We start from the raw sequence: 15856 nt of genomic DNA, 5'->3' as shown, positions 1-15856 counted from the left end.
GCTTTTGACGATGGCTTCTTGTAATTAGTTTTTCTTAAATATCTCCGGAAAGCTTCTATTTAGAAAAACAAAAATTGTTATGCTTATTTATCTTCCAGAGATAAATCGATTCCACCCATTGCAAATTTCTAGTACCGGTCACAGGCGTTCGTTTTGGGTAGGGCAACGGTTACTTTATCGCATAACTTTTTTGTCTTTAACTTTTAAGCATTTTTGACTCTGGATTATTAAATTGTGAGGTATTCTTGTACTAAAAGGTACTATTGTTTTAAGTCGATAGGATACGCCGTTTTCTAGAAAAATTGATTTGAAAATTTTTAGATTTTTAAATTTAAAAAAAAAAAAAATAAAAAAAAAACTATTTAGAAAAACGAAAATTTGTACGTTCAATTATATTCCAGAGATCATTCGATTTCATTAATTGCGAATTTCTAGCATCGGTCATATGCGTCGGTTTTGGGTAGGTCAACGGTTATTTTATCGCATAACTTTTTTGTCTTTAATTTTGTCTTTAAGCATTTTTGACACTAGATTATTAAATTATGAGGTATTCTAGTACTAAAAGTTCCTCTTGCTTCAAGTTGGTAAAATACACCGTTTTTTTTCAAAAATTTTTTCAACTTTTTTTCAAATTCAAGAGACGAAAAATTTTCAAATAAATTTTTCTAGAAAACGGTGTGTCCAACAGACTTAAATCAAGAGTACCTTTTAGTACTAGCATACCTCACAATTTAATAATCCAAAGTGAAAGATGCTTAAAATGTAAAGATAAAAAAGTTATGCGATAAAATAACCGTTACCCTACCCAAAACGGACGCCTATGACCGGTACTATAAATTCGCAATGGATGGAATCGATTTATCTCTGGAAGATAAATATGCGTACAAATTTTTGTTTTTGTAACTCAAAGCGTTCTGGAGGTATTTAAGAAAAACTAGTTACAAGACGCCATTTTCAAAGAGCTCTAGCTCCCATAGGAAGCATTTTCGGACTGGGTGAATTTGGTTAAATTGTCTTAAAATTACCTGAGGAATCTCCTGTCTTCGTTTGTCGGTAGAATTTCTGGACACCCTGTATATTGGCAAAAAAAAATAATTTAATTCATATACCCATGTTAGAAATTTTATTTAGAAAATTAGTTCCTATTAAATGGTAAATACTTATGGCCATAAACAAAAAACCAGAAAAAAATGTAATTATATGTTAAAAAGGAACTTATCTAACCTGCCGGGATTCTGGAGTGTCGGTATTTTTGCCTTCGGGATTTTGGCTGTCGGGATTTTGAGGTAGACTTATCACAAACAAAGAGGTTCTGAGAAAGATGGATAACGAAAGGTAAATTTTAAATATCATTGGAATATCTCGGATATATTACACGTGGAGAGAGAGATATAACTTGCTCCGATTGATTGGAGGGAAAGACACGCAGTAAAAGATTCAAGAAAAGAGAACCATAGGAACACGTAGGATATCGTGGCTGCGCAACCTGATAGAATGGTACGAACGTATAAGAAATGAACTTCTTTATACGCAGCTATTCGAACCTTAAAGACGAAGAGCAGCCGTCTCTAAGGTCCGAATAGCTATGATGATTGCCGACCTCCGTCACGGAGATGGCACTTGAAGAAGAAGATAGACATTAAAGTCAATTTGTTTTATATCGTATGCACTTATTTATTCGGGGCTTCTACGTCAAGTTTAAGAATAAGACAAGCTTTGCTGATGCAGGAATTGGTTCTCCCATATTGGTAGTCTGTTTTGTAATTTGTTGCTTATTTAAAAGAAATTCAAAATCACTTCGGGACATCCTAGTAAAGTTTTTGAATAAAATATCATCTAATTCACAACACAATGAAGTTTTACTTTGGTCTTGCTAAAAACGTTCACACGCAGACCCAAGCTTATTCCTTTTCTTTTTTTTTTCTTTTGACTCATGATAATAAAAGCGCTACAAGCCGCCACTACAAAAAAAACGTAGTTCATGCCGACCGCAGTTTTTCAAGTGAATTGCTCGCTCATACACGAAAGTATCGTCTAATTTCTTCCAATTGCTCCTTACCGCTCAATATTGTAGTTGCCAAAAATTTTGTCAAATCTATGCTTGTTGCCGTTGCCATAAATTATTTGAGATTTTACCACGTCGCAATCGACCATCTTGCGCATAATTTAGCAATTTTTGTTGCTCGTATAGCGCACTTTATGAAAACATTTTGAACTGCTTAAATAGCACTAACAGCTAAAAAGTCACTCCAAATTAAGTAGAAACAATTAACTTGATTTTTCGTAAACTTCAACAATACTCTGGGCTAATTAGCAAAATTCATGGAAAAGTTATTTACCAGCAATTTTATTGCTGGAATCGAATTATAAGATCCTATATGCAAAGTCCGCAGATAGTGTGCTACTTTTTTTATAAACAAAATGGCGCCGACAAATCGTATTTCTTTCAATTATTGCTCTATAACTCCGAAGATTTTAACTTTACAACAAAAACATCCAAATAAAAATTCACCGCAATTAAATTTTGCATAGAGATCTGTTTTTCACGATTTGCTCCGACGAAAATTTTCCTCGGAAAATGCGGGTTTTCCTAACAAAAACTCTAATTTTCAAATAAAGTTTTAGGTAAGTAATTATTAATCAATAATTAAATAACTTAGTGACATCAAAGCTTTCTTGGTATAGATTGTAATTCCAGAAGCCGGTGAAAAATAAACAAATATTTTAGCAACAATTCAATTGTTAATTAACAATTTACGATCGCAATAATAAACAAAATAATAATGATACATTGATCAAACTTATAAAGATTATAAAGATGAGAATCTTTTATTTAATATATAGATTTAATATTTTATCGACAAAACATACATTTTTCTTTTTTTTGCATAATCTTTAAATTAAAAAAAAAATAGTTATAATACGCTGGTCTAATTAGTAAAGTACAATGAAAGGTTATTTACCAGCAATTTTTTTGCTGGAATCGAATTATAAGATCCTATATATTATTAATATAGGCATGCAAAGTCCGCAGATAGTATGCTACTTTTTTTATAAACAAAATGGCGCCGACAAATCGTATTTTTTTCAATTATTGCTCTATAACTCCGAAGATTTTAGCTTTACACCAAAAACACTCAAATAAAAATTCACCCCAATTTAATTCTACATGGAGGCAAGTTTTTCCCGATTTGCTCCGACGAATATTTTTCTCGGAAAATGTGGGTTTTCCCAACAAAATCTCGAATTTTCAAATACATTTTTTGGGCCAGTAATTATTTATCAATAATTATATAGCTTGGTGAAATAAAAGCTTTCTTGGTATAGATTATAAATTCAGAAGCCGGTGAAAATGAAACGAATATTTTAGCAACAATTCAATTGTTAATTAACAACTTACAATCGCAATAACAACCAAAATAATCATGAGACATTGATCAAACTTAGAAAGATTATAAAGGTGTGATGCCTATTTAATATTTTGTCGACAAAATATAAATTTTTTCATTTTTTTGCATAATCTTTAAATGCTTCAAAAAATTGTTATAAACAAATTAACATTTCTCAGAAATTGTTTATTATATTCTAATTTTAAAAAAATACTTAAAATGCCTATTTCATAGGTCTTGAAAATGAATGCTTTAAAAAATTTTTACAACCATTTGCAAAAAAGTTATCAAACAGAAAAGTAAATATACGATTTCTCCGTTGTTTATAATTTGTTTTAATTGTTTCAAAGCTTAAATGTGAGTCTATGGTACAAACTAATTACTCACAAAGAATGTCAAAAATTAGTGCAATGGTTATATTTTAATCAAAGATTAAAAATACTTTTTTTTTGTAATTTTTAGCGCAAAAGTAGGCCTGATACAGAGTCGGAGCTAAAATGTTCACTCGAAGCGACTGACACGCAGCATACATTATTTATTAAAAGTGTACGTTGCGCGGCCGGTCGTCGCTCCGAGTGAAAATCTTAGCTACAGTACTGTATTAGTCTACTTTCACGCGTGTAAATTACAAAAAAATATATTTATAATCTTTAATTAAAATATAACCATTAAACTGATAATCGATATTTTTTTTGTAAATAATTAGCTTGTACTTTAAACTCACTTCTACGCTTTGAAAGAATTAAAAAAAATTATAAACACCGTAGTAATCGTATGTTTACTTTGCTGTTTCATAAGTTTTTTGCAAATGGTTGCAAAAAAGTTTTAAAGCATTCATTTTCAAGATATTTAAAAATGCGCATTTTAGCTATTTTTTAAAATTATAATATAATAAAAACTTTCTGAGAAATGTGAATTTGTTTATAACTATTTTTTTTAAACATTTAAAGATTTTAGACAAAAATAAAAAAATAGCATTTTGTCGACAAAATGTTAAATAGGCATCTCATGTTTATAAGATTTCAAAGTTTGATCAGTGTATCATAATTATTTTGGTTATTATTGCGACCGTAAATTATTAATTAACAATTGAATTGTGGCTAAAATATTAGTTTAATTTTCACCAGCTTCTGGAACTATAATCTAAACCAAGAAAGCTTTTAAGTTACCAAATTATTTAATTATTGGTAGATAATTACTTATCTAAAACTTTCTTTGAAAATTAAAGATTTTGTTGAGAAAACCCGCATTTTTCGAGGAAAATTTTCGTCGGAGCAGATCGGGAAAACACGTCTCTATGCAGAATTTAACCACGGTGAATTTTTATTTGGGTGTTTTTGTTGTAAAGTTAAAATCTTCGGAGTTATAGAGCAATAATTGAAAAAAACACGATTTTCGGGCGCCATTTTGTTTATAAAAAAAGTAGCACACTATCTGAGGACTTTGCATACCTATATTATTAATATATAGGATCTTATAATTTGATTCCAGCGATAAAATTGCTGGTAAATAAACTTTTCCCAAAAATGGCCTATTCTCCGTTGATCAGCCCAGACTATAGTATTTTTACTACAAAAGCGATATTACGTAGGTCAAAATTTTTGACGTAAGAGAACTGTCAAAACATTAGAATGTGACTTTTCATGGCCTGTTGAGCCTTTATAATAAACATGGCAATAATGAAAAGTCACATTCTAATGTTTTGACAGTTCTCTTACGTCAATAATTTTGACCTACGTAATATCGCTTTTGTAGTAAAAATACTATACAAGTAAATCACTCATCAGTTCTATAAACACTTAAATACTAGTACCTTCTGGTGCATTTATAAATTGCTGTAAACCATCAATACAAGAAATGACGACAGAATGTATTCCACCACCGTGGGTAGCGTAATATCTCTCGGGCCTCACTTCGTCCTTCCTAAGTTGCACTGCACATTTGGAATTGTTGCCCTGATCTTCCTCACACGTCGTTAGTCCTAGTTCCAATTGTATCTTTTCAAAGACGAATAATTCTTGTTCAGAAACGGCGCCAGAGTACTTCTTAGATCCAGACTAAAACAAAATAATGCTTAAAATAGTATAAAATAGCAAATTTACAACAATGATTTAGATAAAAAATCTTGAAATACAAATATTCACCTTTGATGACTCAACTTCTAAACAGACTGCATGAAGCAAGGAACCATCGCATAAAGATATGCAGATTATTTGGGGAACAGTGTTTAAACATATTATGGAACATGCATCAATTTGTTCTTCTGCCGTGTATGACATAGCTAGAGGTGCGCCAATTATCGGTTTCCATCTAAAAGATAAAAAAATCTATTAATTAGTTCAAAAACAACAAAAGCATTGTTTTTAAGTATGTATATGCGAATCCATCAATTACGTATATTCGAATTTACAATCGACGATTTGTCACGAAGGTCGACGAACTCTTTTTTATAGAAGACCTGAACTGGACGTCCAAAAACTGAAGTCACTATTTCTGACACGTTACCTTGATAAATCACCAAACATATTCACCAAACCTCCGAAGAAAAGGAAAAACCTAATATATTCGAAAATGAAATAAGACTGGCGATCAATAAATTCAAGTAGAATAAAGGACCAGGTCCAGATCTGATTACAGCAGAAATGCTCAAAACTACAGAAGAAACTAAAAATGGTTTTACTTGCTCTCTAACAAAATAAGGCATTTCAAGCAACAGTCTGACGACTGGACAAAATCTACAATATGGACGATAATATATAAAAAAGGCAACTTGTCATTATATTAACCATCTCCCTTATCTCACATGCCAGCAAAATAATGCTACACATAATCAATGAGAGACTGAAAACTTCCCTACAAAGAGAAATAGCCCAAGAGCAAACTGGATTTATCAAAGGTAGAGGTACTCGAGAACACCTTCTGAACATAAGACAAATAATTAGAAAAATCTAGGGAATTCAATATCCCACTATACATTTTTGTTTTATAGATTATCAAAAAGCATTCGACACGGTCAAATGGCAACACTTATGGCAAATACTAAAAGAAGTAGGCGTACCAAATACTTAATTTCGCTTATAACTGAAATATACGAACACCCTACTGTAACAGTTAAAGAGATTCACAAACTCTCCAACGACTTCTATCCAGAACAAGGTGTCAGACAGGGATGTATACGGTTTGCACAATTATTTGATATAAATGCGGAGTATATTATGAGAAGAGGTGCATCTCAATAAATGGCCGAAAAATAAACAACCTACGGTTTGAAGATGACACAGCCCTTCTTAGGATAGTCCATAAGAGTAGTTAATTGATCTTAACCCATCTTTGGATGACAAAAATCAAATATGTCTGCAGTCTGCAGTTAAACATATCAAAGACAAAGATCATAATAGTGGATAAACTACAGAACAATCATCCATACATAACCACGAATGACCGATTTGAGGTTGTGAGCTCATACTTATATCTGGGATCATGGAACACAAACGCAGGTCACTACAGAAAGAAATTAACTGTATATGTGATCTAGCAGAAGCAGCCGTAGGAAAGATGACCAAAATACGGGAGGACTCTCAAATTTCACGAACTCGAAAAATGATGATGATCAACTGCTTAATATTCCCAATACCTACTGACATACGGATGTGAATACTGGACCCTAAGACAAGCAGAAAGAAGGAAGACAGACATCACTGAAATGTTCTGTTGGAGACGAATGCTACGAATTCCTTGGACAGACTGTAGGACAAATAATTCAATTTTAAATGAGCTAAAGGTCAGCAAATGGCTCTCCAGCGAAGTCCATCTTCAACAATTAAAATACTTTGGACATATTATGACAGCAGGCACAGAAAACATGGAAAGACTTATTATCCAAGGAACGGTAGATCACGAGGAAGATCCCAACAGTATAGATCGACTAAGTTACAGGAATAAGCAAAAGACCTATGCATGTGTTAAAAAATGACCAGAGACAGAGAACAGACCAGAGACTCATCTTGATAGTAATCACACAATCTCTACAATAAATTTGAAGTGATATGGTTAGTTTAGAGTTTAGTCTAACTAAACAATTATTACCTAGTTTTCATTTCTACCACCCCTAAGATTGAGTAATACTTACCTCAGTTTTAAATCAAATGACACTTTGTAGATAGACATGTCGCTTCTTAAAATAAAAACAGGCCAAACAACTGTATCGTTTTCTTCTTTGCCTTTCTTCTTCTCTGTTTTCATACTTGCCACTATTTTGTTTGACGTTTGTGTTTCTGTGTCAACCAGACGTGTCTGACCTAAAAAACATAAATTTTCGATAAAATTGTTGAAAAAAAGTTCTTAATATAAAACTCTGGAAGAAAATTATACAGCACCAAACAAACAAATCGATATAAGGGATTATTGAAGAGGCCTCCATAGCGAATTAAGGGAGAACCAACTTTATTTATTAGGCGAACATTTCATTATTGCAATATCAACAGCTTTAAGGACTCTGTAACTTATGCAGTGACCTATGTAGAATGTAGGAAGCTAACCACCATGCTCTTTTTTTCTCTCTCTACTTCTCTCTCCGTAACTTCACAATCAATCGTAGGTATTTGTTGTCTCTATAGTTTGCATTTAACTACTTAGATTCACCAAATACTCTCTGTAATCTTGTCTTCCTATAACATTGAGCACCTTTTTTGTGAAGGTTTTGAGCCGTATGAGTGGCTTAATCATTATTCTATATATTCGGATGTTTAATGATCACGACAGCACCTTCGATTTCAGTATATCTTGTAACGCATAGAATCCCCTGTTCCCTTTTGGTATTCGCCCCCGTATTTCGCTGTTCATGCCATTGTGAGTTATTATCGTATCCAAATACGGAATTCTTTTAGACATACAAAATTATGTGTAGGCATACTTTTAATTTTCCATATTCTGTCTCTACCTGCTCTAAGGTTATCACCTTGTTTGAAATCAAAGATAATGGAGACCGTTTCGGTGGTATTTTTCACTTATCTTTACCTTAACAATCGAATATTTTCAAGACATATCTAATTTAAATTAATACTCTTAGTTGGTACCGCTATAGCTTATGTATCATCCAAACACTATTAGAGATCTATAACAGCTGGTGTACATTTTTACGGAATACACTACTGTTTGCAGTAGTTGTCTAGTAGTACAAATCTGATCTACTGTTTATATTCTCGATTGAAAGTAGCACGGGTAGTCCCCAAGATTACATTCTACTTCAGAATATATTTGATAGCAGCTTGTAGGTTACCCTCGTGTGCACGTCTATTTTATAAATGGCGATAACTATACCTTCATCTAATTCTTTCGATGAAGTCTTTGATTCCCATATCTTTTGTATACACCAAGCATCATGCAGCTGCTCTCCTCAATGTTTTATGAGTTTCTTAGTTATATTATCACTCTCAGGAGATTTGTTGTTTTTTAGCTGGTCGATTACTTTTAGTGATGGTGTTCCTACTCGTTCTTCTGCTCTCTGGTATGTCTTACTTTCGATGTTTGCTCTTCTTATTTTTCTTTTTCTTTTATATAGGCAGTACTTCCTGTTTATCTTCAACAGTGCCTTTTATTCTGCCCCTAAAGTGTCATTCCATCTTTTCCTTGGGCGTCCTATACTTCTTCTGCTTAACGGTGACTTGTCCCTGGCTATTCTTACTATCCTTGACTCAGACATCCTGCTTATGCGTTGATTCCACTCTCCTTTTCTGTTCTTTAACCAGGTATTTATATTGTTCACCCCAGATATGCGTCTGATTTCCTCACTTCTTACCCTATCCTGTAGTCCTTTTCCAGCAATCCTTCTTAAGATCTTCATTTCGTTGGTTTCCAGATGTCTTCCTGTTTTGCTTGTATCTGGTCTTGTTTCGGCCGTGTAAGTCATAACTAAACTAATAACTGACTTATATATTCGGGTCTTTGTTTCCACTCTTAGGTCATTCTATGTTTGTTGTGCCCCTTATATTTAACAGCTCGTTAAAATATGTGGGCTCAAATTCGAAAAAAATCCATTACAATGAAAGATTGCTACTTACCTTTAATAAATGATTTTGTTTCATCGAATTTCACGGATTTGATTTCTTTAATTTCTTGAATTTCTGGAAGTCCAAAATCGAAGTCTATGGCTACTTCTCCGTATATATCCAAAAAAGTAGTTGTAGTTCCCGGAAATAAAGTCGACGGTTTTTCTCCGACGGAATATACTGCCAAATTGCGAACTTCACCATTTTCGACTTGGTATAACCTAAAAATAATAATAAAATAAGACAAAGATGTTACATATATCTATTATAATTTTTTTAAATAGATTATCAAGCTGGTATACGATGTTATTCTTCTTCTTCTATAATATTTCTCGAAAGAATACCTGTTGAAAACAGAGAAGTGAAGTCATTTTACTAGGAGGCCAAAAAGATAATAAGAAGGAAAATAAGAACTATTTGATGGAGGAACGAGGGAGGAATCGGATATCAATTGGAAAGCCCCTATGGACAATACCACAGTGAGACGAGCCAGACATCCGACAGAAGAAGTCAACATAATCATCCAAGAAATAAAAAATAATAAAAGTCCGGGTATACGCAAAATGTACATAGAAATGACTAAATTCAGTGGCGTAACTAACGCCAATGCAACCAATGCGGTGCATTGGGGCGCAGGCCTTAGGGGGGCGCAAAAAACTGATATTCTGGAAAAATTTTAGCTAAAAAATATGTTGAAGCAAAACTCCCTGTAGCTTCCCGAAAATAAAAAATGTAAAAAAATATTCGTGGTATTTTATTCCGTTCACCTACTTCCGTTCAGTCACAACAGAATGTTGGTGATTTTTTTGTTTACTATTATCGTTATCTTATCTTCTCAGCGCGACGATGCACATCTGTGTTTATGGCTTTCTCATCACAACTGCTTTTGTTTATTTATCGTTGTTAGGTACAAAGATATTCAGGTAAAATATTTTAGTATTATTTTAGTAACTAGGACAACGTGTCCCTGTCATGTGTCAGTCCAACAAAAATAATTTTGACTTCGAACAAGAACAATGAAGTTGCAGAAGTAAATGGTCTTATAAAGCAAATGTCTTCATTTGATTTTGTTTTGATGTTAGCGTTTCAAAGTCGAATTTTAGAAAGAATACAGATTACATCGAAAACCCTACAGAGATCCGATGTTAACTAGATGATGCAAAGAATCTCCTTCAGAAGTGTTTAAAGACTGTGAGCGAACTGCGAGGAGAATTCGACGATGTCCTGCATCAAGCCAGAAAGTTAGCTGCGAAGTGGAATATTGAATCCTCAATGACCTCCAAACGCAAAAGAAAAGTAAAGACTTTTTTTGACGAACTTTCTAGTGACTATGAGTTTAGTGATCCTGTGCATTGCTTTAAAGTTAAGGTATTTTTGAGAGCTGTTGATATTCTTATTTCAGTTAAACGAAAGGTTTAAATATATGGTATGTATAACTGACACGTTCAGTTTTTTAAACCAAGATAATTTATTACATTTTTCTGACAAACAACTTGTAAAGTCAGCCTCTGAGTTTTGTAAAAAATATGAATCTGATGTGACTCATGCTTTGACCAATGAAGTAATTTGCTTTAGAAATGTAGTCAAAGACGATATGAAAAGTAATAAAATAAGCAAAATCAGCCACCTGGCTGATTATCTATTGATTAGGAATAAATTTATCGCATCAAGTGTCCCAAACGTAAGTACAGCATTAATAATGTTTTTCTACAACCACTATTCAAAGTGCACTTTTCTGCACGGTTTTATGTTAGCAAACTTGATATTTTCTCACAGTATAAGATATTTGACATTAGTGTGCAGAAAAGTGACGTTTCTGTGCCGCAAAGTGACGTTTCTGTGCCGCAAAGTTCTTTTCTGCACAGTTGACTACCTCATTCTGAGTAACGTTATATTCTGTTTACATCCGTGGACTACCGCATTCTGAGTAACGTTATATTCTTTTTACATCCGTGGTTAAACTTTAGACAAATATATAACCTATAAGACAATTATTATACTTAACTATAGCATAGAAACTAAATTATGGATGTTACAACTGTTTTATTTTACAATTTTATTCTTATTAAACATTTTATAATTATCAAATAACCAATAAGGATTTAGCAACCTATGCAAGAGACGTCGAATGAAGTAGGTTTTGTGTAAATTCGTGACTGCATAAATATAATGTTAATAATGTGTAATAATTGTTTAAATTTAAACAAATTAAGGCAGTGCATTAATTTTTTAACTGATTTCTGTGCAATTTATTTAGGTATAAGGAATTTAAATTGATTAGTAGGTATTAATTAAATACAGTTTAAAATTTATCACATAGGTACCTATTATAATTAATCGTCGTTTGGAAATTGTGATTTTTATTTTTAGGAAAAACTGTGCTTGTAGAAAAAGTATAGTGTGAAACACGTGCAGAAAGGTAATTTCTCACTCGTTTGAATTGCGGCACTCGCTTGCGCTCGTACCGCAACTTTTCAAACTCGTGAGAAATTAGTACCTTTCTGCACTTGTTGCACAATATACTATTATTACATTACCCGTAACTGTTGCAAGTAGTGAAAGAACTTTTTCTAAACTAAAAATAATAAAGAACTACTTAAGGAACTCTATGTCCAATACTAGACTGTGTGATCTTAGTGTAATTAGTATTGAACATGAAATAGCTCGGTCTTTAGATGTAGAAAAGTTAGCAAAACTGTTCCTAGAAACAAAGAGCCGCAGGGGCTTTGTCAGGGAAAAGGAATTAACGTACAGTGTTGTTCCTATGAGCGGTTTGACTGTAAGAATGCATCATCTGGTAAAATTAATCAAAGTTTGAGAAACTGAACATAAACATTATATTGTTGCTTGCGATAGCATGTATACGATACTGTATAGGGCACTGAATAAATAAAAAATGTTGAGTAAAGTAAGTAGTGTATATTTTATCGTCCTAAAAAGTACATTAATTAATTGTAAGTATATAATGTGATCCTTACTTCAGTTATATTATTGGTATTTGGAAATGTTCAGTAACTTAAGGGGCCATCCTAGTGTAAAAATACGAATTTCGTACTTTTACACTAAGACTTAATTTTACTTTCAATTAAATTTTTGAATAATAACTTTTTAATAATTAACTTTAAAATTACTGTTATATTTCTTTGTATAATCTTTCTCTGGAGAAATGTCGTTGTTAGTTTCGTTGGGGGGGGGGGGGGGGTGGAAAAAGTCTGGGAATAGGGGCGCACGAGGAATACTTGCATTGGGGCGCAGGTCAGACTAGTTATGCCACTGACTAAATTAGGAGCAGAGCAATTACAGAAAAGAATTTCTCTGAACCTGAACCCTGGACCCATCCAAGGTTTTCACTTTGTTACTTACAATATACATATTACCTAAAATCCTATCTATAATACTATCTATATAAATCTTACCTTAAACTATTGTCTGAAGTTAGTGCAACGATGTGACTGTGGTTTGGACTTCCTGGATGGAACTGTAGCTTTCTTAGCTGTACCAACTCACTGCATGAAAGAAGACGTTCATCCAAACTGTGTGCTCTGAAAAAAAAAAACAAATGGTAAATATCCAATACAATTACAATACTGGAAGAATTTTTAATTTAATACCTTAATTTAGAACTACCACCATTGCTTTTGAAAAATGCATTGCTGCTTTTAGAGGTTTATCCCAATATAGTGGAACTTCTATAGTGTACTATATAGTGTATTATATAGTGTACTTCCCAATAGTGGAATATAATTCAGAAAATTGCATTAGAACATAATCTTAGGATATAATCCGCAATACACTTAAGAAAAATAAATTTTAATTATGGTCTTAAATAAAAATGAAACGTTTTGAGGCCTTATTATAAAGACTTTTTCATATAAGATATTTTCTCCGTTAACCACACCAATACCAGTCCATTAGAAATGATAATATTAACCCCTAGGGGAGTGAATATAGATTTTCACTTCGGAAAAAATCAAACAAGATATAACTTTTTGTAATTTCATTAAGAAATGTTTAATAAACAACATATCAAAAAGTTCTCCTCGAGAAGTGGGTGCTTAATTTTTTATTAAAAAAATGAACTACGAAGTTTGATGTTTTTTTTTAAATAACTCCGAAAATATAAATTTTAGAACAAAACTGACTTTGACCATTGAAAAATTCAGAAAATTTTACAAAAAAACCTTATATACAGAATTTTCTAAAATTAAATCTGTAGCTTCTATAATTTTTTAACGCTAAAGTAACCCTTCTCACAAACATTGGCGCACTGTAAACCAGCGTACGGCGAAGTGCACGATTGAGTTATTTTAATGTAATTCTTTAACTAATGAATCAAATGAAATTTTATAAAATTGAACCTAAAAGAAGAATAATTAGGCTATCTTATGGTTATAATAAACATAAATAAAATGTATGGGCATAGGTACGGTGGGGGCGGAAAGTGAGCCTTACATGAATTTTGTTTAAAAATGATTTAAAAATGTGTAACTAATACAATTTTTCTTATAAAACCCTCAATTTTGCACAACTTACCTTTCAAGCATCGTACAAAATGATGTTTCATTCAAAAAAATCTCAAAAATTTAATTCAAATGATATGACGTATTAAAAAATGAACTTATAATTTATAGAATTATTTATAGTAATTTATAGAATTACCACCACTTTAAGACGGTATTACTCAAGTTTAAACAAATCTATTACAGTTTTATAAGTGCTTTTTTAAAGTTTATGATGTAATTTTTAAAATGCACTAAATTATTTTACTTTAGAGATGAAATAAACTATTTCTTTTTGAGAAAATTAAGAAAAATAACAAAAATGTAATACAAAAACCGAAAATTACCAGCTAAAAAAATTTTTATATAAAGTGATCACAACTTTTTTTCTGTAAAACTTACCTAAAATACATTTAATAATAAACTTCAACAATAATAAATGTTGAGCAAAAAAATTTTTTTTTAGCTCTTATGCAGTATGTCTGCGTAAATTGGAACCTATTGATAACTTTTTTATTATCAGTTTTACGAAAAAAAGTTATTCTTTATAAAATACTCTGCATCGTATATAATCCAAGATAAAATCATCAAATATCAAATTTAATGAATTTTATACGAGGTATGTCAAAAATATGAATTTCACTGAAGAGTAAACTATCGTTAAATTTCACAATATCGAAAATTGTTATTAAGAAAAGTTGTTTGGAATTAAAAAATTTGTTTTAGTGTTCAGTTATATCCTTCTAAATAAAATATTGTGAATAATAAAAGCACTTAACTCTTAAGAAAAATTCATATTTTTTACATACCTCGTATAAAATTAAAAAAGTTTAATATCTGATGGTTGTATCTTAAATTTTAGACCAGGGAGAGCATTTTATGAAGAATAACTTTTTTTTTGTAAAAGTGATAATAAACCAGTTATCATAATTGTAATAAAATGATGATGAGTATCCGTAATTTGAGAAAAAATTGAAAAAATTTTTTTGCATTAGAATAATGTAATTGTATATTTAAACATAGTTTTTAATTGCAAACAACTTTTCATAATAGCATTTTTTGATATTCTGAAATATAAAGGTGCTTTACTCTTTAACGAAATTCATATTTTTGACATAACTCGTATAAAATTGATAACATTTGATATCTGATGGTTGAGTTTTAGATTTTTGACTATCCAGAGCATTTTATGAAGAAAAACTTTTTTTCGTAAAATTGATAATAAAAAAGTTTTCCGTGTGGTCCCTAGCTACGCAGACATACTGTATAAGAGCTTCTGTATAAGAATTTTCAAAATGCAATGCCATATTCGGATTCAGTATAATCAAAAACAAAATAGAAACATATTTGATCAAAGTAAAATGATGAATTTAACGATATTATTATTACAAAACAATTGTTATTGTTTAAACAATTAATAAACAATTAGCGGCCAAATCCGCGAGTATAACTTTTTACTTTAACATGTATATAAACTAACAAAAAAAGTTTTAGAAAAATATAAGCTTGTTTGAATTTTTCCGAAACAATGCATGTTTTCGTTCTAATTGTACTCCCCTACCCAATAATATAAATACAATATACCTAGCTACCGATTGGTCATTTGCACTGGGGTAATTACAAATACTCAGAAGCATCAAACCAAAAAGCCGGTCAAAATCATGACGAACCAGACAACTCAAGGATAAACTAAATATAATGTATTATGGATACAATAAAGAAAGCGACTTGGAATTGTAGATGAACAGGAACAAAAACTAAACTTTTCTTGAGCAAACGCTTGGTAACGTGTAGCGTTTCAGTTGTTGTCTTAATCCATAATTTCCCTTCTCAGCCATTCGGAAAATGAACTCAGCATCGGTGACATCTCCTAGATTGCTTATGTTTCTGAGTCAGGAAACCCTTCCATCCTCAATCTTGC

At 31.7% G+C, this 15856-nt stretch overlaps 1 protein-coding gene across 1 annotated transcript in view; it reads right to left on the bottom strand.

Moving 5' to 3' along the window:
* LOC114337588 (nuclear pore complex protein Nup88) overlaps positions 1 to 15856 on the bottom strand; it is a 579124-nt gene that overhangs the window by 15568 nt on the left and 547700 nt on the right. Inside the window, exons 3-7 of the mRNA XM_050646001.1 lie at positions 12853 to 12978; positions 9449 to 9657; positions 7519 to 7687; positions 5534 to 5699; positions 5203 to 5446 (exon numbers count right to left, since the gene is read on the bottom strand). Of these exons, the coding sequence (XP_050501958.1) occupies positions 5203 to 5446; positions 5534 to 5699; positions 7519 to 7687; positions 9449 to 9657; positions 12853 to 12978 (914 nt within the window). The remainder of the gene's footprint in view (positions 1 to 5202; positions 5447 to 5533; positions 5700 to 7518; positions 7688 to 9448; positions 9658 to 12852; positions 12979 to 15856) is intronic.

Source organism: Diabrotica virgifera, chromosome 3 (genome assembly GCF_917563875.1).
Source record: "Diabrotica virgifera virgifera chromosome 3, PGI_DIABVI_V3a".
NCBI lineage: Eukaryota > Metazoa > Arthropoda > Insecta > Coleoptera > Chrysomelidae > Diabrotica > Diabrotica virgifera.
The sequence above is the reverse complement of the archived record's forward strand: the minus strand, read 5'-3'. Positions and strand labels throughout refer to the sequence as shown.